We start from the raw sequence: 24,356 nt of genomic DNA, 5'->3' as shown, positions 1-24,356 counted from the left end.
GCACTGAAGAGCCTTGGGACTTGGGAATGTCTCAGGATGTAAGCATCATGAAAGCTGCCAAGATACCTTGCGCAGACTTGCTGAATCTGCATTTTGTGATCACACACTATCTGCACATTCATGGAGTGGAATCACTTCTTGTTGACAAAGGCACCGGCTCACCTGCTGGTGCCTTGATGAGCACATGTGCAGTCGATGGCACCCTGGACACAGGGGAACCCAGCAATCAGTGCAAAGCCTCTGGCTCACTCGGCCTGGCTGGCCTTGTCCGTACGGTAATGAATGGAAGTCAATGCCTGAACAGAGCTTCTGTCACCAGTTTGATGCAACTATGAGCAGCTGATTGGGAGACTCCAGACAGATCCCCCACTGAGCCCTGGAAAGAGCTGGGGGCATAGAAGTTGAGGGTTTCTGTGACCTTCAGAGCCACTGGCATGGGGAGTCCACACACATAGTCGGAGCTGATCTCAGGCCCAATCCTCTGGCAAATGGAGGTCACCGTCTCCCTTGAAAGACGGAGTCCCCTTTGGCATTGCACCTCGGACATATTGAGGTCGCTGCATCGTCGCCTGTAAACCCTGGCAGCATGATAGTGCCATTTTCTGTGGCCCCTTCCGCCTTGGACTGCCAGCTGGCCCTGTTCCCCTTGTGCCTGTGCCTCTCCTTACACAGGTGACTTCCCTGGAGGCTGTATTGGGACACCTGGACTCCTCTCCCTTCTGCCCCTCTCTTCCTCCTCACAGGAGGTGCCACCAGCGGAGCCCACAATCCCCATTACCAGGGTAAGGGAAGGCTGTCTGATACCTGGAAGGACCCACACCATCTGAATCCTCCGGGGGCCTGGAAGGCACCAATGAATCCTGAAAAGAAGTCTAGAAATGCTCAGAATGCAGCTCTGAGGCGAGATGAAGCTGTCCAGTTCACAAAATCAACCAGAAGCACACAATTTCCAAAACTCCTCACTACTCACATTGACAATGCTGCTGATACTTTTGGATGAGCTTTTGCAAATTGTGGCCTGCCCGCCTGCCCATTTTTCTCGTGCAACGGCCGAAAATTTGTACAGGCTACGTAAACTCGGAGACAATTGGTGTGTCAAGCGCCTTAACTGGCCTCCTAATTAATGGCGGCCATGCCTCTGTCTCCCTCGCATGCCCGCCTAGAGAAATATCGTGAGAGTGCGTGTTGATGTCGGCACGCTCGGCATCTCACACTCAAGTGGGTCAGGTGCGCGCCTGCCCACAGAGTGAAAAATTCTGCCCATGGTCTTTTTAGTTTATAAGTGGGAATTCGAATTTAAGTTACAGGTCTCTAACAAGATTGCAAGAAAATTGAGGGCTCTTTGCAGGATTTTGAATCCACAGGCTGAGACAGGTACTCTGGGGTTTGCTGAAGTTTAAGCAAACAAGATTTCAAAATGGCTTTTATTGTATTCGCTGAAACATTCAGAATGGCTACATATATCGCTGAAGCTTTCCTTGAAAGAGAGGATTTGTCTTTGAGTGCCTTGCAACAGTTAACCAGGTTAATTTAAAAGCAGTGACAGAAATAAGCAGAAATAATTGAGTATTGGCTCAACATTTGAATCTTAAGAAAGAGAAAAGTCATCCATACGAATGAATATACGAATTAAAAGCAGGGGTAGGCCACTCGGTCCCTCAAGCCTGCTCCACCATTCAATAGGATAATCGCTGATCTGATTGCAACCTCAACTTCACATTCCCGCCTACTCCCCTTAACCATTCACACCTTTGCTTATCAAGAATCTATCTACCTCTGCCTTAAAAATATTCAAAGACTCTGCTCCCACTGCCTTTTGAGAAAGAGAGTTCCAAAGACTCACAACCCTCTAAGAAAAAAGTTTCTCCTCATCTCTGCCTTATACAGGTGACCCTTATTTTTAAACAGTGATCCCTAGTTCTAGATTCTCCCGCAAGAGGAAATATCCTCTTCACGTCCACCTTGCCAAGACCCCTCAGGATCTAGATGCCACTCCAGTTGATTTGGCTAGAATTCAGTTGCAAATGAAGAAACTTGAATTCAAAAGAGTAAAATAAATGAAAAAATCTTAAACTCAGTAGAGAGGAAAAAGAAAAAGATAGGGAAAAAGAAGGAGGTGAAAAAGAAATGTGAAAGTTTGAATAGATATTGAACAGCTTTCAGATTATAGAGAAAGGGATGGCAGAAATGAGAAATCAAATGCTCCCCAAGGTAGTAAAAAAGATATTGGAGAGGATAAGGATGAGTCAATGTTTTCAGTGTCATAAAGTCGGACAGTTGAAAGCAGATTGCTGGATGTTAAAACCAAAAACAGTAGCTTTAGTGAGTAATCTTAGTATTTCTCCAGAGAATGCATATGGGAGTGAAGCTTGTGAGAAACCAATACCAGCTAATGTATTTACCATGGGCGTAGATAGGGATGTGAGGGATTATGAAGGTTTTATATTTGAAGGAGAAGTCAGTCCATTTCTGTTCAAGGAAGGATCCAAAAGATTGCTATCCTGAGAGATACCAGTTCAGCTCAGAGCTTGCTGTTAGCAAAAGATTGAGACTTAAGAAGGCCTCAAAAATGCTAATGAGAACCTTGCTCCAAAATGTGGTCTTAGTGCATAAATAGCACTGCTGAAGCTCAATGCCAATATAAACCAAACTTTGGATGAATAGGTCACATGGCCATTTTCAATCCTGTTTCTTGAAAAATTCCTCTTGGGATTTGCATGTTCACCCTGACATTTAATTGTTTAAGTTGCAGCGTCCTTGAATTTTATGAATGCTGCTTTTCACTTTTTCTGAAATCTGTCACCTGTGGATATTAGCTAAAAGAACTGGAAGTGAACTCTGTCCACACAAGTCAAATGGGTAACCTAATTCTGGAGGAGGAAAGGTCAGATCAGAGGAGGCATGTGGTATGGCCCTGCATGCAGTTTTGCTGTCCTCACTTTAAAGAGGGATATACTTGCATTGGAAGCAATTGAGAGAAGGTTCACTGGGCTAACTCCTGGGATGAAGTGATTTTCTTATGAGGAATGTTTGAGCAGATGGGCCTAAACTCATTGAAGTTTAGAAGAATGAAAGGCAATCTTACTGAAACATATAAGATTCTGAGGTGGCTTGATTATGTAGATCAAAACAAAAACAAAAACAGAATTACCTGGAAAAACTCAGCAGGTCTGGCAGCATCGGCGGAGAAGAAAAGAGTTGACGTTTCGAGTCCTCATGACCCTTCGACAGAACTGCTGAGTTTTTCCAGGTAATTCTGTTTTTGTTTTTGTTTTGGATTTCCAGCATCTGCAGTTTTTTTGTTTTTATCTCTGTGTTTTGATTATGTTGATGTTGGGTAAAGGTGCTACCCCTTGTGGGGGAATATAGAAGGGACATAGTTTAAAATAAGGGGTCTCCCATTTAAGAAGGTGATGAGCAATTCCTCCTCTACAGGGCTGTTAGCGTTTGGAATTTCCTTCCACAGAGACCAGTAGAGGCTGGATCATTGAAATGATTGAAATTGGCAGGTATGATGTGGTGGGCATCACAGAGACATGGCTGCAAGGGGATCAGGACTGGGAGCTAAATATCCAAGGATATACATACTATTGAAAAGTTAGTCAGGTTGGCAGAGGGGGTGGGGTTGCTTTGTTAGTAAGAAATTAAATTAAATCGATAGCAAGAAATGACGTAGGGTCAGATGATGTAGAATCTGTGTGGGTAGGGTTGAGGAACCGCAAAGGTAGAAAAACCATAATGGGAGTTATGTACAGGCCTCCGAACAGTAGTCAGGATGTGGGGTACAAGATACACCAGGAGATAGAAAAGGCGTGTAAGAAAGGCAAGGTTACAGTGATCATGGGGGATTTCAATATGCAGGTAGACTGGGAAAATCAGGTTGGTAGTGGATCCCAAGAAAAGGAATTTGTGGAATGTCTACGAGATGGCTTTTTGGAGCAGCTTGTGGTGGAGCCCACTAGGGAACAGGCAATTCTAGATTTAGTGATGTGTAATGAGGCAGATTTGATAAGGGAGCTTAAGGTGGAGGAACCCGCAGGAGGAAGTGACCATAATATGACCACAATTTGAGAGGAAAAAGCTGGATACAGATGTAATGGTATCACAGTTGAAATAAAGGCAACTACAGAGACATGAGGGGCTTGGCCTAAATAGCCAAGTGGTTATGGTACTGGGTTTGTAACTCCAAGATCAAGAGTTCAAATCTCACAATGGCAAACTATGAAACAATGTAACTTCATCTGAAACAGATGGAAACAGGTTTGTACTCGAAAGAGTTACAGAGACATGAGGGAGGAGCTGGCCAGAATTGACTGAGAGATGAGCCTAGCAGGAAAGACAGTGGAATAGCAATGGCAGGAGTTTCTGGGAATAATTTGGGAGATACAGCAAAAAGTCATCCCAAGGAAGAAGAAGCATACTAAAGGGAGGACAAGGCAACCATGGCTGACAAGGGAAGTCAGGGACAGCATAAAAGCTAAAGAGAAAGCATACAATGCAGCGAAGAGCAGTGGGAAGCCAGGCGATTGGGAAGACTACAAAGACCAACAGAGGACAACTAAAAAAGAAATAAGGAGGGAGAAGATTAAATATAAGGGTAAACTAGCCAGTAATATAAAAGAAGATTGCAAGAGTTTTTTTAAATATATAAAGGGTAAGAGAGAGGCAAAAGTGGACATTGGGCCACTGATAAATGATGCTGGAGAAGTAGTAGTGATGTACAAAGAAATGGTGGAGGAACTGAATAGGTACTTTGCATCAGTCTTCACAGTGGAAGACACGAGTAACATCCCCAAAGTTCAAGAGAGTCAGGGGACAGAGGTGAGTATCGTGGCCATTACCAAGGAGAAGGTGTTAGGAAAACTGAAAGGTCTGAAGGTGGATAAATCACCTGGGCCAGATGGATTACATCCCAGAGTTCTGAAGGAGATATCTGAAGAGATAGTGGAGGTGTTAGTGGCGATCTTTCAGGAATCACTCGAGACAGGGAGGGTCCCAGAGGACTGGAAAATCGCTAATGTAACCCCATTGTTTAAGAAGGGAGTGAGGCAAAAGATGGGAAATTACAGGCCGATTAGCCTGACCTTGGTCGTTGGTAAGATTTTAGAATCCATTATTAAGGATGAGATTTCAGAATACTTGGAAGTGCTTGGTAAAATAGGGCAAAGTCAGCATGGTTTCATCAAGGGGAGGTCATGCCTGACAAATCTGTTCGAATTCCTTGAGGACGTAATGAGTAGGTTAGACACAGGAGAACCAATGGATGTTATCTACTTGGACTTCCAGAAGGCCTTTGACAAGGTGCCGCACAGGAGGCTGTTCAGTAAGATAAGCGCCCATGGTGTTAGAGGCATGGATAGAAGATTGGCTGTCTGGCAGGAGGCAGAAAGTGGGGATAAGGGCGTCCTTCCCAGGATGGCGTCTGGTGACTAGTGGAGTTCCACAGTGGTTAGTGTTGGTACCACAACTTTTCACTTTATACATTAATGATCTAGATGAAGGAACTGAGGGCATCCTGGCTAAGTTTGCAGATGATACTAAGATAAGTGGAGGGACAGGTAGTATTGAGGAGGCAGAAGGATTTGGACAGGTTAGGAGAATGAGCAAAGAAGTGGCAGATGGAATACAACGTGGGGAAGTGTGAGGTCATGCATTTTGGTAGGAAGAATAGAGGCATAGACTATTTTCTAAATGGGGAGAGAATTCAGAAACCTGGAGTGCAAAGGGACTTGGGAGTCCTAGTCCAGGATTCTCTTAAGGTTAATTTGCAGGTTGAGTCGGTAGTTAGGAATGCAAATGCAATGTTGGCATTTATTTCGAGAGGACTAGAATATAAAAGCAGGGATGTGCTGCTGAGGCTTTATAAGGCTCTGGTCAGACCACATTTAGAATATTGAGAGCAATTTTGGACCCCGTATCTCAGGAAGGATGTTCTGGCCCTGGAGAGGGTCCAGAGGAGGTTCATGAGAACGATCCCAGGAATGAAAGGCTTAACATATGAGGAACGTTTGAGGACTCTGGGTCTATACTCAATGGAGTTTAGAAGGATGAGGGGGGATCTGATTGAAACTTACAGAATATTGAAAGGCCTGGATAGAGTGGACGTGGGGAAGATGTTTCCATTAGTAGGAGAGACTAGGACCCAAGGGCACAGCCTCAGAGTAAAGGAAAGACCTTTTAGAACATAGATGAGGAGAAACTTCTTTAGCCAGAGAGTGGTGAATCTATGGAATTCATTGCCACAGAAGGCTGTGGAGGCAAGGTCATTGAATGTATTTAAGACCGAGATAGATAAGTTCTTGATTGGTAAGGGGATCAAAGGTTACGGGGAGAAGGCGGGAGAATGGGGTTGAGAAACTTATCAGCCATGATTGAATGGCGGAGCAGACTCGATAGGCCGAATGACCTAATTTCTGCTCCTATGTCTTATGGTCTTATGGTCTTATAAATTCAAGGCTGAGTTGGACAGATTTTTGATCAACAAGTGAGTCAACGGTCATGTGGGGCAGGCAGGAAAGTGGAGTTAAGGCCATGATCATGTAAGCCTTGATCTTATTGAATGGCAGAGCAGGCTCGATGGGCTGAATGGCCTACTTCTGCTCCTATTTCTTATGATCTTAAGAGAAGTGAGGAGTTGAGGGAAATTATTGTAGCATTGCGAAGAGAAGTTAGGGGGCACATCCAGGTACAGTGACCACTCTTGGTGTGAAAAAAAGTTTCATAACACCAATCATAAATTTCCCTTTTGCTAGCTTCGCCCCTTGTTCCCTTGGCATATTTTCAGCTTGGAGTAACATTCTGAAATTAACTTTTCTGTCCTGCTAATATCACGTATCTCTCTACGATCATCTCTTAGCTTTTTCTTTTCAAAGGTGAGAAACCCAAGTTTCTCCAGCCTTTCCACATTCCTCAGTCTTCTTAACAGTAGGGATCCACCTTAGAGTTCTTGATGAGATGTTGGTTCTATCAACACATCAGTGAATGTTAAAGTTAGAAATTGTGCAACTCACCCACGCAATGTGATCCATCCACAGAGTGGCGATAACCTCGGCCACAATTAACAAAGTTGCGCTTACAGCTGTATGACCCAATATTATTGATACAGGTGTAGCCTGGTTGGCAGGGCAGAGCAGTGTTGGTACACTCATTAATGTCTGGAATGCAAATAAAACAGTTTAACAACAATGCAGTCAACAACATGCCACATTCACTGGCATTCACCTTGGTAACACATAGAGGGTTTGGTGCAATTTTGAAGCATTTCTGCAATTAATACAATAAAAACTTGACAGATTGTTTCACTTACACATTTACAGACCAAAGGTTGAAATAATTTCTAGCTTGCAAGCTGAATTTTTTTCTGGCAAAGAGAAGCAACTTATGAAAAGCAGAAAGTGCCAAACTTCTACCTTTAAGCGGATGTGATCCATAGTTAGTTTAAAAAGCATAGTAGTATTAAAAAATCAAATGTCATTTAGGTCTCTTGCAGTCATCAGTGATATTCAAAACCATGTCAGAAAGACAATTTTATATCAAAATGGCAGGATCTGAGTTTGTGGCTAAGATTTTCCATTGGTTGAGTTTGCATTTTTTGCCAATGCCACTAAGGTATGCATGGTTGAACGTCAATCACACTGCAATTTGCACTTTTTTTTGTTCCACTTGTGGATTATTCCACAGCATTTACATTTCCTTTACCCTTCCTCCCCCGACCCTGAGCAGTGACCAGGTTTTTGATGCTAATCACCACAAACAATATCAGATGGAATGCTTTGGGTAACTTCCTATCTCGCCTTTGTGGTGGTGAACATTTAAAGAGTGAGTCTGAGAGGGACCAGTGAGACAGCGGCAAGAGTTTTTAAGAGCGAGTCTGAAAGGAGTAGTGAGACAGTGACAAGATATTAAAGAAAGAGTCTGAGAGGGAGCAGTGAGACAGTGGTGAGAGATTCAAGAGTGAGTCTGAGAGGGAGCAGTGAGGCAGTGATGAGAGATTAAAGAGTGAGTCTGAGAGGCAGCAGTAAATTTAAAGAGCTGGGAGTGAGTCTGTGGGTCCAGAGTGCACTGTCTGCAATCTAAAGAAAATTGCAATGTGATGCAATGGAAAAGAAGGTAAGTGATTGGTTGATGACTATTTTTTCTCTTTTCTCTCTCGAACCTATAGTATTCGTTCAAATTAAAAGCTGGGAAATTAAAAATATTTGAAACCTAATTGGATAATTAAAACATAAAAAGCACGACAGGACAGGTAATGGGTTGCAGCTGTAGCATATGGGTACTCTTGTACATCAGTGTGATCCATTGTGACCGTAACTGTAGTAAGTGTCTGCAGTGCGAGGAAGTTTGGCTTCAAGTTAATGAGCTGGGGTCCGAGTTTAGGACACTGTGATGCATCAGGGGGAGGAACCTTCCTGGTTGAATGGATACATTGTTCCAGGAAGCAGTCACACTCCTTAGGCTCAATTCTTCAGATTTGGTCCATGGTCAGGTTGGTGTGACTGCGAGTGAGACAGGTATGGGGATTGAGTAAGTGGAGGTGGAGGAGCCTCAGCCCTTGCAATTGTCCAACAGGTTTGAGGTTTTTTGCAGCTTGTGTGGATGAGAACAAGGGCTACAGGGAGGATGAGTGAACTGACCATGGCACCATGGTGCAGGGAGCCTTTCAAGTGGGGAGAGTAAAAAGGAATGAAATGTTAGTAGGCTACAGTATAGATAAGGGGATACACACTCTTCTCTGCAGCTGAAGGAGTGAGTCCTGGAGGTTATGTTGCCTGTCTGCTGCCAGGGTTTGGGACATCTGCTCGAGGAGGGGGAGGATCCATTTTTCATGGTCCATATAGGTACCAATGACATAAATAGGTTTAGGAAAGAGGTTCTGCTTCGGGGGTATGAGCAGCTACAGGAAAAAATTAAAAGCAGAACCATAAAGGTAATAATCTCTTAATTATTATATAAAACACAAGGCAACTGGCATTGGGGTAAATAAGATTAGAGATTTGAATGCATGACTCAAAAATTGATGTGTGAGAAATGGGTTTCAATTCATGAGACATTGGCACCAGAACTGGGAAAGAGAGATCTGTACCATCGAGACAACCTTCACCTGTATTGCTCTGGGACCAGTGTCCTGGCAAAATGTATAACTAGGGCTGTAGAGAGGGCTTTAGGCTAAATAATGGCGGTAGTGGGGGGTGGGGGGCGGGGTGGTGTGGAATTATGTGAGAGGAGATTTAGTAAGTTAAAGAGAAAAGACAAGACAATAGAGCAAGGTAATGATAGCCAAGGTAATAAGAAGTGACAGAGTATACAAACTTAAGAGTGGACCAGCAGATAAGATCAGATTGTGGAAGAACAGTAAAAGGACAGAATTAAAGGCTCTGTATTTGAATGCATGTAACATTCATAACAAAACGGATTAATTTGTAGCACAAATAGAAATAAATAAGTACGATCTGATGACCATTACAAAGACATGATTGCAAGGTGGTCAAGGTTAGGTATTTTACATTTCAGAAAGACAGGTAAAAAGGAAAAGGTGGTGGGTTAGCTCTGCTATTAAAGGATGAGATTATACAGCAGTGAGAGATGACCTTGGTTCAGAAGATTAAGATGTAGAATCAGTTTGGGTGGAGATAAGAAATAGTAAAGGAAAGAAGTCACTTGTGGAAGTAATTTATGGGCCCCCTAATAGTAGCTACACTGTGGAACAGAGTATATATGAAGAAATAATGGGGCCTTGTAAGAAAGGTACTGTAATTATCATTGGTCATTTTATTGGATGAACAGATGAGATGAATCAAATTGACAAAGGTAAGCTGGAAGATGAGTTCATAAAATGTATTGGAGATAATATCTTAGAGCAATACATTCTAAAGCTAACCAGGGAGCAGGCTATTTTAGACTTGGTAATGTGTAATGCAACAGGATTAATTAATGACCTCTAGGACCTTCGAGGCAACAGTGATCATAATTTGATGGAATTTCACATTCACTTTGAGGGTAAGAAACGTGGGTCTAAGGCTAGTGTTTTAAGATAAATAAATGCAATGGGAAAATAGGTTAAAAAGTAGGACAGTAGAAAAGCAGTGGCAGACGTTTAACTCTCAACACAGGAATATTTTTATTCCGTTAAGAAAGAAAAACTATGAGAAGGATGTGCCATCTATGGCTAAGGAAGTTAAGGACAGTATCAAAATTGAAAGAAAATGCATAAAAACTGCTAAGGTTAGTAGCAGGTAAGAAGATTGATGAATTTTAGAAAACATATAAACAATGACTAAGAAAATAATAAGTAGGGAGAAATTAGGGTGTTAGAGAAAGCTAGCTAGAAATACAGAAATAGACAGTAAGAGTTTCTACAAGTATATAGAAAATACATATAATGCTAAAGTGAGCATTGATCCCTTAGAGAGAGAGATTGGGGAAATAATAAATGGGAAACAAGGAAACGGTGGAATCATTGAACAGGTATTTTTTATCAGTCTTCACTGTAGAGGACACAAAAAGCATCCCAAGAATAATTGAAAAACTAGAGGGAAAAGGGAAGGAGGCACTTAAAACAATCTCGATCTCTAGGAAAAAGGCATTGGGAAAACTATTGGGACTAAAGGCTGGCAGGTCTCCTTAAAATAAATGGCTTCAGAGATAGTGGATGCATTGGTTGTAATCTTCCAAAATTTCCTGGATTCTGGAATTTCCCAATGAATTGGAAAACTGCAAATGTAACTTCTTTATTCAAGAAAGGAGGGAGACAGAAAGCAGGAAACTATAGGACAGTTACCCTAACATCTGTTATAGAGAAAATGCTTGAATTCATTATTAAGGAGGTAATAGGGGGACATTTAGAAAATCATAATACAATCAGGCAGAGTTAACAAGGCCTTGTAAAAGGGAAATCATGTTTGATTAATCTATTAGAGTTCTTTGAGGATGTAACAAGCAGGGTAGATAATGGGCAACTAGTAGATGAGTGTATTTGGATCTTCAAAGGCATTCAATAAGATGCCACATAAAAAATTGCTGCACAAGCAATCATGCCGTTGTGGGTAACATATTAGCATGGATAGAGGATTGGTTAGCTAATAGGAAGCATTGATTCAGGATAAATGAGTCATTTTCAGGTTACAAACCGGAACTAGATGAGTGCCACAGGGATCAGTGCTGGGATTTCAACTATTTATGATCTATATTAATGACATGATGGAGGGACCGAGTGTATGGTAGCTAAATTTGCTGATAACACAAAGATAGGCAGGAAAGCAAGTTGTGAAGAGGACACAAATGCCTGGATTTTTGCAACAATGGAGAGTCTTTCCATCATTGCAAAAATGGCAGAAGAGGCCAAACTCCGGAAGTCCCACCCCTGAACATGGCACATGGGTGGGAATGGGGCCAAGTCTGGATTTGCACATGTGCATTTTGCAGAGGCAGCTGCCCACATAAAACAGCAGCTGCCCCCAGTCACGTCTGCTTTTCATTAGCCAAGAGTGGGAAATACAACATGTGCAAATTAGAACTAGATGGAGCAGGTCTGAACTTTGAGGAGCTCTTTGGAGAGGTGGAGTACGTTTTTGGAGGGGTAGGATGCCCTTTGGAGGTTTGGGGAGGCCAGGTGCCCTTTTGGAGAGGTAAGGTGCTCTTTGAGAGAGATAAAATAGATAAAGGGATTTAAAAGTGGGCATGAATGGGCATAAAATGTACATAAACATATTAGAACTGTCAAGAGAGCTGTCAGGAAGAATTGTCGAAAGTTATCAAAAGGAACTGTCAAATATGTTAAAAGGGTTTGTCAAAATTGTCAAATACAGCTGCCAAAAGCAACTGTCAAGCTGTCATGGCATTTAAAATTATTGCCCTTTAAATCTTTGAAAAAAAACTGTGTGGAGTGTTAAAAAAAATCATTGCTTGCTATTTCACTCTATCTGTTGACATAAGCCTGAGCGACATCATTACTGTATTTGTGCTGCATGACTAATTTCATAATCTTCCATGATCACATTGGGGTGTCTTCCATTTCACAGTTTGATTGACAGTTCCAAATAGTTATAGACTCATTGGGCTGAATTTTGCCGTTGGCAAGCAGGGAGCGGGGCCTGCTCGCCAATGTGTAAAATGATGTGGGATGACATCAGGGGGAACCCCCAACATCATCCTGCCCCATTTAAATTTTCAGGAAGGCGGGCACGCAGCAAAATCAACTGTTCGCCTGCCAACCTGTCAATGGCCAATTGAGGCCATTGACAGGATCATTAAAACAATTAAAGGACCTGCCTGTCCAACCTTAAGGTTGGGGAGCAGGCCAGGAGCCCTGGCGGGGAGTAGAAAAAACATGAAACCTCATCCACCGGCGGGTTGAGGTTTAATGTAGGGATTTTAAAAGTTTAATAAAGTTTTAGTGTAAACTATGAACGTCTCCCATCTCATGTGACATTGTGACATGAGAGGGACATGTTAAGGATTTTTTTCTTTCTATTTTTAATGTTTTTAGAACTGTCAGCAATCTCCCTGAGGCAGCACTTAGCCTCAGGGAGTGCGCGCTCTTTCGTGCGCCCACCAACGTAAAATGGTGGCAGGGCCCGCTTCTCTGGTGGGGATCGGCTCCGAGATTGGAGATTAGGTTGGCCCCGCCTGCCTGGAGGGTAGAAAATTCTGCTCATTGAAGTTGAATTCCAATGCTTGGTTTTATAAGGGATTAAGCACTTGAATGAAATATTTGTTCTTAAAAGGGATTATATAGTAGAATGAATGTAAATGTAGTAAACGAGTTTTTTATGAATAAGTTTTTTTTAAATTTAAGTCTTCAATAGACACAGAACTTAATTTAATCTCAGCATGGCTCTTGATGTATGCCCATGGTGGATATTGGGTGAGTTGGCATGGTAGGTATCAGGGAAAATGGTGGTAGATGGGGGCATGGGTTGGCATGAGGTAGCACTAAGGGCCATGGGGGTGAGTAGAGGGGCATAAGATGGCATGGAGAGTTTGAGGGATGGGTAGAGGGCAGAAGGTGGCATGGGTTGGCACGAAGTTGGCATGGGGAGTGTGTGAGGGGGGTGAGGGAGTGTGAGGTGTGATGGTTAGAGGGGTTTTTTTGTTTTCATGTTTTTTTAATAATCTTTGACAAACTGCTGGTGCACCGAGGCTTCTGCCCAAACTGCCTTTGCATTTGTTCTGGTTCTCCTGGCCCGCTCCTTGAGAACCCTGCCACCCCAGAATGAAAATTCCAATTTCTGGGGCACTTCCTCATGTGTCGGGTTCAGGCCATAAAGTGTGCAAATTGGTATAGGTAGGTTAAGTGCATGGGTAACAATTTGGCCGATGGGGGAAATGTGGCAAAAAATGTGGTTGCCCACTTTGGCAGGAAAATTAAAAAAGCAATATATTATTTAAACGGAGAGAGGCTGCAGAAATCTGTGGTACAGATGGATCTGGGTGTCCTGATACATTAATTGTAAAAAGAATATAGGGGATTTTTCATTCCTAAACTCAGAAGTATATTCCATGACATTTTGCTTCCAATACAAGCCATCTTGTAGCTTGAGTGAAGCTGCCAATTTAGCATCAAATTACTGGGAAGCGTATGTGCTGCACCCCGCTGCTTACTAGAAACTAGATGGAGACTACCCAAACCCATTTTAAATAGGAACCTAGAGTAGATCTTTCACCCCAAGATTTAAATCAAGGTCATAAAGGTTGGTATATATCCTTGCATTGGTAATACCCTGCCCTCCGTATGTGTTTTCATCTTTCACCACATTATCTAGTTTATGAACAACCAGACTTTCTGTGGATGGATAAGCATCTTTGGCCAAACAGAAGTCTTGTTTCAGCTACTAACTGATGAGGTATCAATCTATAGGCCCAGAATTTGTTGGGAACATGACAGGAAATTTAATACATGTTCTTAATAGTGCATAAATCACCCAGCAGTTTGTGGCATAAAAGAGATACAGTATGAGTTACAAATCACTGCCTATTGCTGGATCTCACTACCTTAACACAAAGGAAGGCTTACCATCACCCTCCCCATAGATTTGAATAAATTATTACATTTGCATTGTTAAAATAAATTAAACTTGCCACAGAAAGGTGGGACTGGTACTTGGTGATGCAAGGGCCCTTGTAATGAAGAGATTTATATTCATATAATGCCACTCAACTTCTCCATTTCAGAAAAGAAAACTGTAAAGTTTCAATCTTGTAGTTAGTAAATTTGCTACCAGTTAAAAAAAAAACTTTTTAAAACTTTTTTTGTCTCTCTTTTCTCTCTAATATTCCAAAATTTCTCTCCTCTTTATTTCTCTTTCTGTTCTTTCTTTCTAATTTGACTCTAATTCAGCCTATGTCCTTCCCTGCCATTCCTTTCTCTAACCCAAACTTTCATCTATTAAGGAAATAGACTGTTAGTTCCATCATTCACCACGGTCCCAGGTGTCCCATTGACCTCGCTATGCTTTTATCAGCTCACATTTCCAGCAAATTGTGGCACAAGAAGTTTTCAAGCTGAAGGGTGAGGAGAAAATGCTAACAAGCGGGGCATGCTATATGATGCCTTATTCCAACAAATTCTGGCTACAATTTCATCCAAATTTGTAAAGCCATTGCTTCCACTCATGGAAGCTAAAACAGTTTCCACAATGTTTTCAAGAAACAGCACTGGTGTTTGGATCGAAATGATGTAACGTGTTTGTTCCTGTTACGAAAATATAATAATTTTCATATTATTCTGGTTCATTATCAAGTATGTTTATGGTTCTGTTTGTGTGATTTAATTACATTTGGAGTCAGGTAGACGGCAAGCTTGAAATTATCAGAAGAAACTAGGTGGAATTTTCCAAGCCCGCTGCTAGCGGGCCTGATAGTTGGTGGGCGCGGAAAATATAGCGGGACCCACTTCACAGTGGCATGAAGGCAGGTCGTGATCTTCCGCTCAGCCCGCCAGTGGCGGGCCGTGTTTCCCACCATCGATCAGCGGGGAGCTAATTGTAATACATTAGCATATAATTAAAAGGCCATCCTGCCAGGCTCTTTCTTGGAACCCCACTGTATCGTGCACTTCATAGCCTTTGCTTTAGGGGAACTGAGGTGAGTGAGCAACAGCGTTCTCCATAGCTCGCCCATTGTTTATAGGCCTCAGGGGCGCCGCGGGGCAGGAGAAACTGATGCCTGGCCCTGCAGGCAACTGCTGAGAGGTGGGAGGGTGTCTGGGGGGAAGTGCAGGCCAGCCTCAGAGGCGACTGCTGAGAGGGGGGCGGGGAGGGGGTCAAGTGTTGCCCTGGCACTGCATCCTGCACAGAGGCAATCGAGGTAGGGGGCAAGGTGAGCGAGATAATGGTGACGCATTAGGGACACTTGTATAAACCGACCATGCCTCTGCAACTAAGACAGATCAAGCACAGCCACAGTGGTATGATCGGGGTCAGGCTCCTCGCCTGCCCAGCCATGCAAGCATCACTGAGGTATCAAAGTGCCACCAAACGCTCCATACCTTACCCCCACCAACCCCCCCCCCTCTCGCTCCACCCCCTCGGCACAGACTTCGAGTCCACCACCAATTTATTGGACATGGAGCAGTTGGATTGTACATGTTGTAGAATCTCCTCGCCAGTGCTAGCCATGTAGCAGTCACTGCTGCAGGCGCTCACAGCCCCTTGCAATCTCAGCATCCTGGTTTGGACCAGTATCTCCCTTGTTGCAGGTTGACAGGGCAGCCATGCAGCGCACTCATCTCTGGCCATCTGAGGGATGACCAGCACTCTCCGGGAAGCATTAAGTCACACAGGCCAGGAAAAGTGTTAAAGTGTAGCCATGATAACCATGTCTCTCTCTCTCTTTCATGCTGCAGGAGGACCAGGTCAGGATCTTCGATCCTGGTGACCTAGCCGTGTGCCTGATGGCCAACAGAGATTGTAGAAGACGGAGGAGAGAGCGACGGAGGCACCTGGCAGCACAAAGGCAGTAGCAGCAGCCTCAAGAAGAAGGGGCAGCAGGGGCTCCCTCACATGCTGCCCAGGAGTGACGGTGAGCCATGGCTGGCCAGCGCCTAGTGACACTCAAGGTCTATAGACACCGCCTACCATTCCTGCAGATGACTGAGAACCAGTGTCACCGATGACTGCACATGACCAGGGATCTGGTGGCTCACAAATGCCACTAACTGCAGGATTTGGCATCAAGGGGAGCTGGAGGGCATCCACTACCAGTGGCGCTCAATTTCTATGCCAGTGGCTCCTTTCAGGGCATCACAGGTGACCTGTGTTGGATTTCACAATCCACCACCCACAAATGCAGCCATGAGGTTATGGATGCCATCTTCTCCTTGACACACATTTCGCCCGAGACTGGGACAGCCAGGGTGCAAGGGCTATTGGATTCGTCTTGATCTCGGGATTCCCACCGGTGCAGGGTGCAATTGACTTTACTCCTGTGGCACTCAGGTCTCCATCGGTACACTCAGTGGACTTGATCAACTGCAGCGCCTTACACTCACTGAACATGCAGCTGGTATGCGTTCACCAGAAACGCATCATGCAGATATACGCATGGTTTCCAGGGACTGTGCATGACACCTACATCCTGAGTCGCTCGCAGATCCCTGCAGCCCTCCAGGGTCCACAGAGGCTGCAGGGTTGGCTCTTTGGAGACAAGAGCTACCTTCAGAGGCCACGGCTGATGACACCCATACGGCAACCTCAGGCTGCAGCAGAGCGATGCTATAATGAGGCTTATGCAGCAGTTCACAACTTGGTGGAGCAGACCATCGGGATGCTGAAGATACGGTTCCTGTGTCTGGATTGGTCTGGTGGAGCCCTGCAATACAGTCTGCAGAGGGTGTCACGCATCGTCATCATCTGCTGTGCCCTTTACAACCTGGCGCTGCAACGGGGAGAGGAGCTGGCTGAGGAGGAGATGGAAGAGCTGCATGTCTCCTCCGAGGACGCCGAAGGGGATATGGGAGAGGGGGTCCTCGGAGGTGAAGACAATGGAGATGAGGGTGAGGGGGTCCTCGATGGTGAAGCCTAAGGGGATGAGGCTCTTGCATTGGCTAGACGAGGGAGGCGCTCTTGGGAGGCCCTCATAGCTGCCAGATTTGTGGAGGATGATGACGATATGCAGTGAGGTGTCCCCACAGATCCTCACATCACAGTTGTGAATGTTTGACTCCAGTCTGGCTTATCTTAGTGCCAATACCCTCTGTGAGAATGCTTCTATCATGAAGATGCAGTGGAGGCCCTAATAGTCTCTCGATCGCAGGAGGATGATGATAACATGTAATGAGGACACTCCATATATCTTCACATGGCCTCTGAGAATGTCTGACTCTTGTCTGGCCGAGGGCAGCTTGCTTGTGCTCCATGATCAGGGCCATCTCAGAAATGCAGCCATCAAGCTTTAGATGCATCTGATGCTGTGTCTGCCTTCAGCACCTCAGCTCTTCAGGAGCTGGTGCACAGCATCACTGGTCGCAGATGCTTGTGTGATGGAGGCCAGCCCCACCTTAAAGATGCTGAGAGCACACCGAGGGTATGAGGGAACTCCATGGCGCCTGCCCACTACATTCTGGCAGCAATGACCAGCACTGCCAAGGTGCAGGCATCAGTAATGTTTCCAGGGAGTGTGAGGCTGGACCATCGCTGTGGTCTGAAGGCTGCACAGGGAAGAGGCCCTGGACTGAGGCACCTGCCTTCTATTTTGTGCAGAAAGGTTTCGCATCTGAGCGACATGAACACTGCTCATCAGAACAAGGAGCCATAGGTAGGGAGACATCCTTGGGAGTTTATTGACAATAGTGAACATTATGTACAAGTGATTAACACCCGTGCCCAGGCTGTGCAACTAATTCTCCTTAACTGTCCTAACCATAAAGCTACATCTTCGTGCTCTCCGGACATCCACAGCGGAGGTGGAGGCAGCCTGCTGACTGTGACGACCTGTCTGTGATGACTTTGGTGGGCATCCTCTGGAGGGCTGAGACTTGGAGGGCCCCGGTCTGCTTTCGGGACCCTTCTGTGTGGCAGTGGCACCTTCCTCGGCCTGTAAAGCTGGATCTGCGGAGGCCACAGGAAGAGAGGAGTCAGATGGGCCAGTCACTCCCAGAGTCACCTGGGTGGATGGCCCCAGAGCGTGCATCTGCTGATCCTCCTCCCTATGGGTGCCCGAGGGCCCCTGGCTGACTCCATGAGCGGAAGGGGAAGCTGGAGTGAGATCAAGCTGCCCAGCACCCCTCTCATGTACACACTGTTGAAGGCCAACTATGGCATCAACAATGGAGTTAAGCCTGTGTAGCAGTGCAGGATTGACATCCTGGACCAAGGTCTCCATGGCGTCCGCCATCCTGCAAATGTTGACCTCGGTGCGTTGCAATGCCGGTGCTATCACCTCACCCTGAAGATGGACGGACTCCTCCATTGTGCCTTGCAATCTGAGGAGTGCAGCGAACATCCCTTCCTGTTGTTCCAGAGCTTGCCTTTGCAGCTCCAGCAACTGTGACATGATCGAGTTCAGAGGCTCATCATCTGACTCAAACTCAGCAACATTCTGGCCTCCAGTAGTCCTCCGAGTGCCGGTGACCTAGGAAGTCCCTGCCTCTGCCTGCTGTGGAGCAGGTAGTGTGATGTGCACACCAGATTGTAGTCCAGAGGCTACACTAAAGCTAAGTCCCACTGAGATCTGTGTCTCTGCGCTGGTGGAGGGTGTGGGTGAGCACTGTAATGTGACTTCAGGGAAGGTGCCTTCAGATTCCTCTTCAGAGATTTTTTCGGAGCATGCTTGGAGGCTCTGGGTCATGGACTCCGTCTGCTGCTTCCCAAATGTGCCAGCGAAAGAGGACACATGATTCATGGCATGGTTGTCTGATGGATGTTGCACTGCTGGATCCTCACTTGGTAGAGCAGCGCCGACCTCACCGTCAGCACAGGACCGATCCCGGTCATCACTGGCTAGCTGGATGGCTCTGTTTTCAAATTCTGTCAGAGCTTTCAGTTCCGGCATCCCTCCACCTGTCTGCAACTTTTCCCTCCTGTTGTGAGCCAATTTGACCTGCATGGAGAGAGATGGGGAGAATGTATCAGGATGCCTGCCAGGCCAGATGTTAAGTATGCCTGGCCTGTGTGGGTGGTGGGTGGTCCCATGGGTGGAATGAGGATAATGATGGTATGTGTGAAAGAGTGAATGGTGATGCCCCTTGCACTGGCAATGAGTGAGGGCCCTGTGGGTGTGTCATGGGTTTGTGAGTGTGTGAGTTGGGAGTGATGAAAAGAGTGACTTACCCTAGTGGAGATCATTCATCCTTTTGCGGTACTGGGTGGCTGCCCTCTTCTGAAGGGCATTGGTGCTGACCACCGCTGCCATCACCCCCTAAGCTGGGTTGGTGACATTGCTGCCCATCCTGCAGCCAGAGCAGGGGTAGAGCACATCCACAGGGCCTCCACGGCATCCAGCAGTCACTGGAGGGGCCTATCGTTGAAGCTTGAAGAAGCCTCCAGCCATTTGTGCATAAGTCTGTGGCATCCAGTAACTGAAGTTGGAGAAAAACCATTTGGAATTCCACTGTAAAGTGGGTACTGTTTTAACTTGCTGGGTTTTTTTTAAATCTAAAATCTATTTTGGACTGTTGCCTTGAAGGGGGTGTATAACTGGGAGTCAGGTTAGCTAGGAATTTTAGGAGTTGCTACTGTATTAAGTAATTATTGTCTTATGTATGTGCTTGAAATCTTTTTTGTTAATAAATATTATAATTTAACTTTAAAATCTCTAGAGGTCTTGGTAGACTCATTACTTCTGAATTCAATGAGTGCATCTTCTCATAATAAATATAAATTGCAAAACCTTTGTGATAGTGTGGCCAAGTTTCCCTTGTGGCATTGGTCCGCCTGGCACACATCATCTGCCATGTCATAACATTCCTGAAATCAATGCTGCGAGCAAAGTGTTCAAATTAATCGTTGCTGAAACATATGCAATTAACTATTTTCACTTCTTCAAGTCAAATGAAAGTTGAGAGCCTTCTGTCCAACTGTGCACTACCTGTACTTGCTGGTAAAGATTTAACATTCTGTGCGACAGGATATCGAGGGGATTGATCAATGACGACTGATAGATTGTTCTGGGGGGAAAGTTCAATGCTAATGCCATCCTTTCATACAGTTCTTCAGGCAATTCTGACATCTGCAGTTTCTGATACCTATTGTTAGAAAGTGAAGCTTGGAAAAGGATGCAGGTACCCATATGATTTTCAATATATTTTTCTGTTACTGAAATGTGTGGCATCTGTTTGGCTACTGGCACTGAATTAATGACTTGAATCAACACTGGCTCAGATGCTGTCTGGTAGATTAGCAGTGAGACCCTTTCAGTATGTGGCACACTTCCCTTCTGTTGTTGACTCAGCAGTGGCCCTGAATTGTTCTGTAACTGGTCCACATAGAGAGATTTTAAAAGCATTTTGTTTCAGTTTGTTATATTAATTTACTGAATAAGTAATTGCCTTTCCCCTATGTCAATCATCCCTTTCACAGGGAGTGGACAACGTGCCAATTTTGGCCACCAGCTGTCCACAATAAGCTGTACAACATCACAAACATATTAATCATCCGTGCTGGATGAATTTGATCTGAGCAGCTGCTTAATGAGCAGTACCTTGCCTACAGTCTGGTGGAGAATTTTCCTGCATTCTATCCTGCAGTGCCATCTTCTGCTTCAAAATGACATCACATGAAGTGGATTTGTTGGCTGCATTCTGGCAGGGACGATATACTTGTCTACTTCTGTGTGAATAATTCCCTATATAGTCGTAAGATGTACTACTGGCACATGTTATTTTCTCTTCTAGCATCTTCTGCTCTCTGTTGGTTTCTTGGACAGGATCTGTTTATAGCTGTACTGCTGTTATGATTCTGTGTTTATTATATATCTAATATTTGGATTTCCAACAGGTTGATTTTCCATCCACATCCAGCACATCTTTCAGTGTCTTGCTTGGGTCCCTCAGTGTCTGTCACCTTAGGCAAGGGGAGAAATTGATGATTTTCCCTTTTTAGGCTGGGCCATTTCAAAGGGCAGTTAAGAGTTAACTTCATTGCTGTGGTCCAGTAATCATATGTAGGCCAGGCTGGGTAAGGAGTTCTCCCCTGAAGGGCATTAGTGAACTACATGGATTTTTATGATAATCCAGGAGTTTCATGATTATAATTAATGAGGTTAGGATTTTAATGCAGATTTATTAATTAACTCAATTTAATTTCCCTTGCTGCCATGGTGGGATTTGAACTCGGGCCGTAATTTCTGACTAGCGTTGGAAAGTGCTGACGCTGAGGACTTAGAAAAAATAAATACCTACCTACCTGGTCCTGAAAATTATACTGACACGTCCATTCGCCGGAGCTGCTTGGGGCCTACATTGAAAATATCCTCGCAGACCCCAGTGAAGTCTAGATGCAGTGTATTCAAGGAGCCCACGCCCCCCTTTTTCCAGCACTTGCTGCCACAAAGCAGGTAAGTTTAAAGGGCCAGGGAAATTGACAGGTCGGGGAGAATCTAAGTGTCTAAGGTAAGTGGAAAGGATTTGGGAGGTGGTGTGTCTGGGATGGGTCAGAGGTCCAGAGGGCTGGGAGGGGGTTGGTCAGAGATCTAGGAGGGTGGGGGATGTCTGTCGGAGATTGTGGGGTCAGTTGGAGATCCAGTGGGGGGGCGATGGGGTTGGAGGTCCATATGGGGGATCCTAGGTGTGGGGAGGGGGTCCGAGGTCAGAGGCGGAGGAAAGTTGGAAGTTCGATGGAGTCATGAGGGGTGTTGGAAGTCCATGTGGATGGCGTCTGAGGTCCAGGCAGTGGGCGGGTGCAGGGTCATGAGGGTGGTCTAAGGTACGGGGAGGTTATTGGTGGTGGGCAGAGATCTATGGTGTGGGTGGGAGTTGGAGATCTGAGGTAAACGTGGGGAGGTCCGAGGTCAGCGGCAGGGGTGGTGGTGGTTGGAAGTCTGTGGAGATTTGGGGGGCTGGTCAATCAAAGGTCCAAGGTGGTGAGGGTGATGGGGGTTGTAAGTCCATGGGGAGGGGCTGTCAGGGGTTTGTGGGTGGGGTGTGTCGGAGGTCGGGGGTTGGGGCGATGTCAGAGGTCAGGGTAGATTCGGTGGTTGGGGAGAGGTTGGGGTGTTGGAGGTTGGGGCTGGGGGGGTGCCGGAGGTCGGGAGGTGGTGGGTTTCGGAGATCGAGGGGTGGGGGGTCAGGGTTGTGGAAGGTGTCCCGTGGAACCGGTCTGGGTCTTTACAATAGTTACTCAGAAAGAAGGGGTTTTAATTCTTCTAACTTTTTCTGAGTAACTATTGGTATAACCCTGGCAGAGCCATCCAACGTTTGTGATTTAAACCACATTTTTAAATGGTTCCCAATGCAATGCAATTGTCCAGAGGAAGCGTGCACTTCTGGGCAATTGCCGTGCAAACCTCATTTGGGAAATTCCCACAGGGACTCCCCAGCACATCTTTGGGGTACCCCTCAAATCCGATGCTGGGGGGTTTGAAGGTTATGGACCCTCATGTTTCTGGAACAATGTGGATGTCTGGGTTACTAGTCCAGTAATATTATTACTAATTACCAGCTCCAATAAAAAAGGCTAAGTGCAGTTTCTCTAGTCATATAGGTTTTATATGATTGGTTTGGTTGCTCTTTGGTGCAAAATTACCCCTGAGGCTTCTTGTACATGTGTCAAAAGTATTTGCATCGTTTGTTTCTGAAATGTCATGGCCTCCTTCACTAGGCAGCATGTAGTGTGGCCCTTACATCATTTGGGGGGAAAATCATATTAATCCCTTGAACAAACCAATAAAGATGAAAGTATGAAGATTTTATTACTAATTAAGGATGACTATCCCTAATTTGCCTTCAGATAGGCTTTCTATTTGAACTTGTGGGTGGTGGTATTGCCACAATAGAGTTAGGTATGGGATTCTAAAATGTTGACAAAAGAATAATGAAGGAAGGGTAACATACATATCAAAGCCAAGATGGTGTGCAACTTGAAAATGATGATTTTCCAATTATTCTGCATGTACATTTGTATCAAGCTGAGAAATTATGGGAATTTGAATAATGCAATTCTTCAGTGTTTAAAAACACAGAAGGTTCTTGGAATTTTTTTTGGTTTCTTTTTTTAAATAAACTCGGAGTTTGCCAATGTTCCTTTGCTCATTTTCCTCCACCTGAACAACTGCATCAAAAGCAGTTCATTGCACTGGTCATGAAAACCAGATTGCAAAACATGAGAATAAAGAATAGAACCACAATACTGCCTTGCAGCACAGGCCTAGGAACAACTCCCTCCTGAAAAATTCTGAGCTACTTGTCACTGCAGCTCACTTGCATAAAAGGAACATTTTGATCAGGTAGCAAGATCCCTTACAGGGAGTTTTAACTATGGATACAGGAATGGAATTTTTAAAAAATCTTCTGTTATCTTGTCTTAATTTATGTTATCCAATAATCAAGGATCATTGAAAAAAGAAAGACTTGCACTTAAAAACACCTTTAATGACCACCCAAAGCACTTTACAGCCAAGGAAGTACTTTTGAAGTGTAGTCATTGTTGTAATATAGGAAATGTGAGTAAACTTGGTAACTGTCCGAAGCCTAGAAAGTGTCATGTTCGGTAAGTTCCTTAACAGTGAACATGAACACTGTTATAATATGGGTTCTTTAGATGTCTCAATGATGAGATGTTGAGAATTGTATATTTAAACATGAACTGTTTATTGTTAATCTTTAACTTTTTACAGATCCCAGGTTACTGTCATGCATGGTACTGTTAACTCCACGCAGGCTGGTTCCATAGTGTTCTCTCTAGACTGTTCACTCAGTCTATTACCATGTGACTCTATGCATCATACCATGGGCGGTGCTATTCTCCAGTCCCACATTAACCTTGCACTGCCAAGCATCTTTACAATGGCATGCAGGCACATACAACATCATGCAACAAACACCTCACCCAGGGACTAAGAAAATATAGGCCAGAATTTGACGTTGGCATGCTGGGGCAGGCCCAGCATGCCGACGCATAAAATGACGCGCGGTGACATCGGGCATGCATTTAGATCTTTTGTTCGGCGGCCGCACATCAGAGATGGCTGTGCGCCCACCAAACTGCCAAAGGCCTGTTAAGGCCTTGAAGGAAATAATTAAGATAATTAACAGCACTGCCTGTTGGCGGGCAAGCAAAGTGCCTAAGTGGTCTTTGCATTTTTCAGGAAACCCCTCATCCACAGGCGGGATGAGGTTTCCTGAAGGTTTAATAACATCAATAAATAAATTTTGATAAATTGACAAATATGTCCCAGATCACATGACAGTGTCACATGAGGGCACA

At 44.8% G+C, this 24,356-nt stretch overlaps 1 protein-coding gene across 2 annotated transcripts in view; it reads right to left on the bottom strand.

The window, feature by feature from the left end:
* fbln1 (fibulin 1) overlaps positions 1-24,356 on the bottom strand; it is a 289,537-nt gene that overhangs the window by 142,636 nt on the left and 122,545 nt on the right. For both annotated transcript variants that reach the window (XM_041215928.1, XM_041215927.1), the window contains exon 9: positions 7,011-7,154. In XM_041215928.1, coding sequence (XP_041071862.1) covers positions 7,011-7,154 — 144 coding nt within the window. The remainder of the gene's footprint in view (positions 1-7,010; positions 7,155-24,356) is intronic.

The sequence above is a fragment of the Carcharodon carcharias genome, chromosome 21 (assembly GCF_017639515.1).
Source record: "Carcharodon carcharias isolate sCarCar2 chromosome 21, sCarCar2.pri, whole genome shotgun sequence".
NCBI classification, from domain to species: Eukaryota; Metazoa; Chordata; class Chondrichthyes; order Lamniformes; family Lamnidae; genus Carcharodon; species Carcharodon carcharias.
The sequence above is the reverse complement of the archived record's forward strand: the minus strand, read 5'-3'. Positions and strand labels throughout refer to the sequence as shown.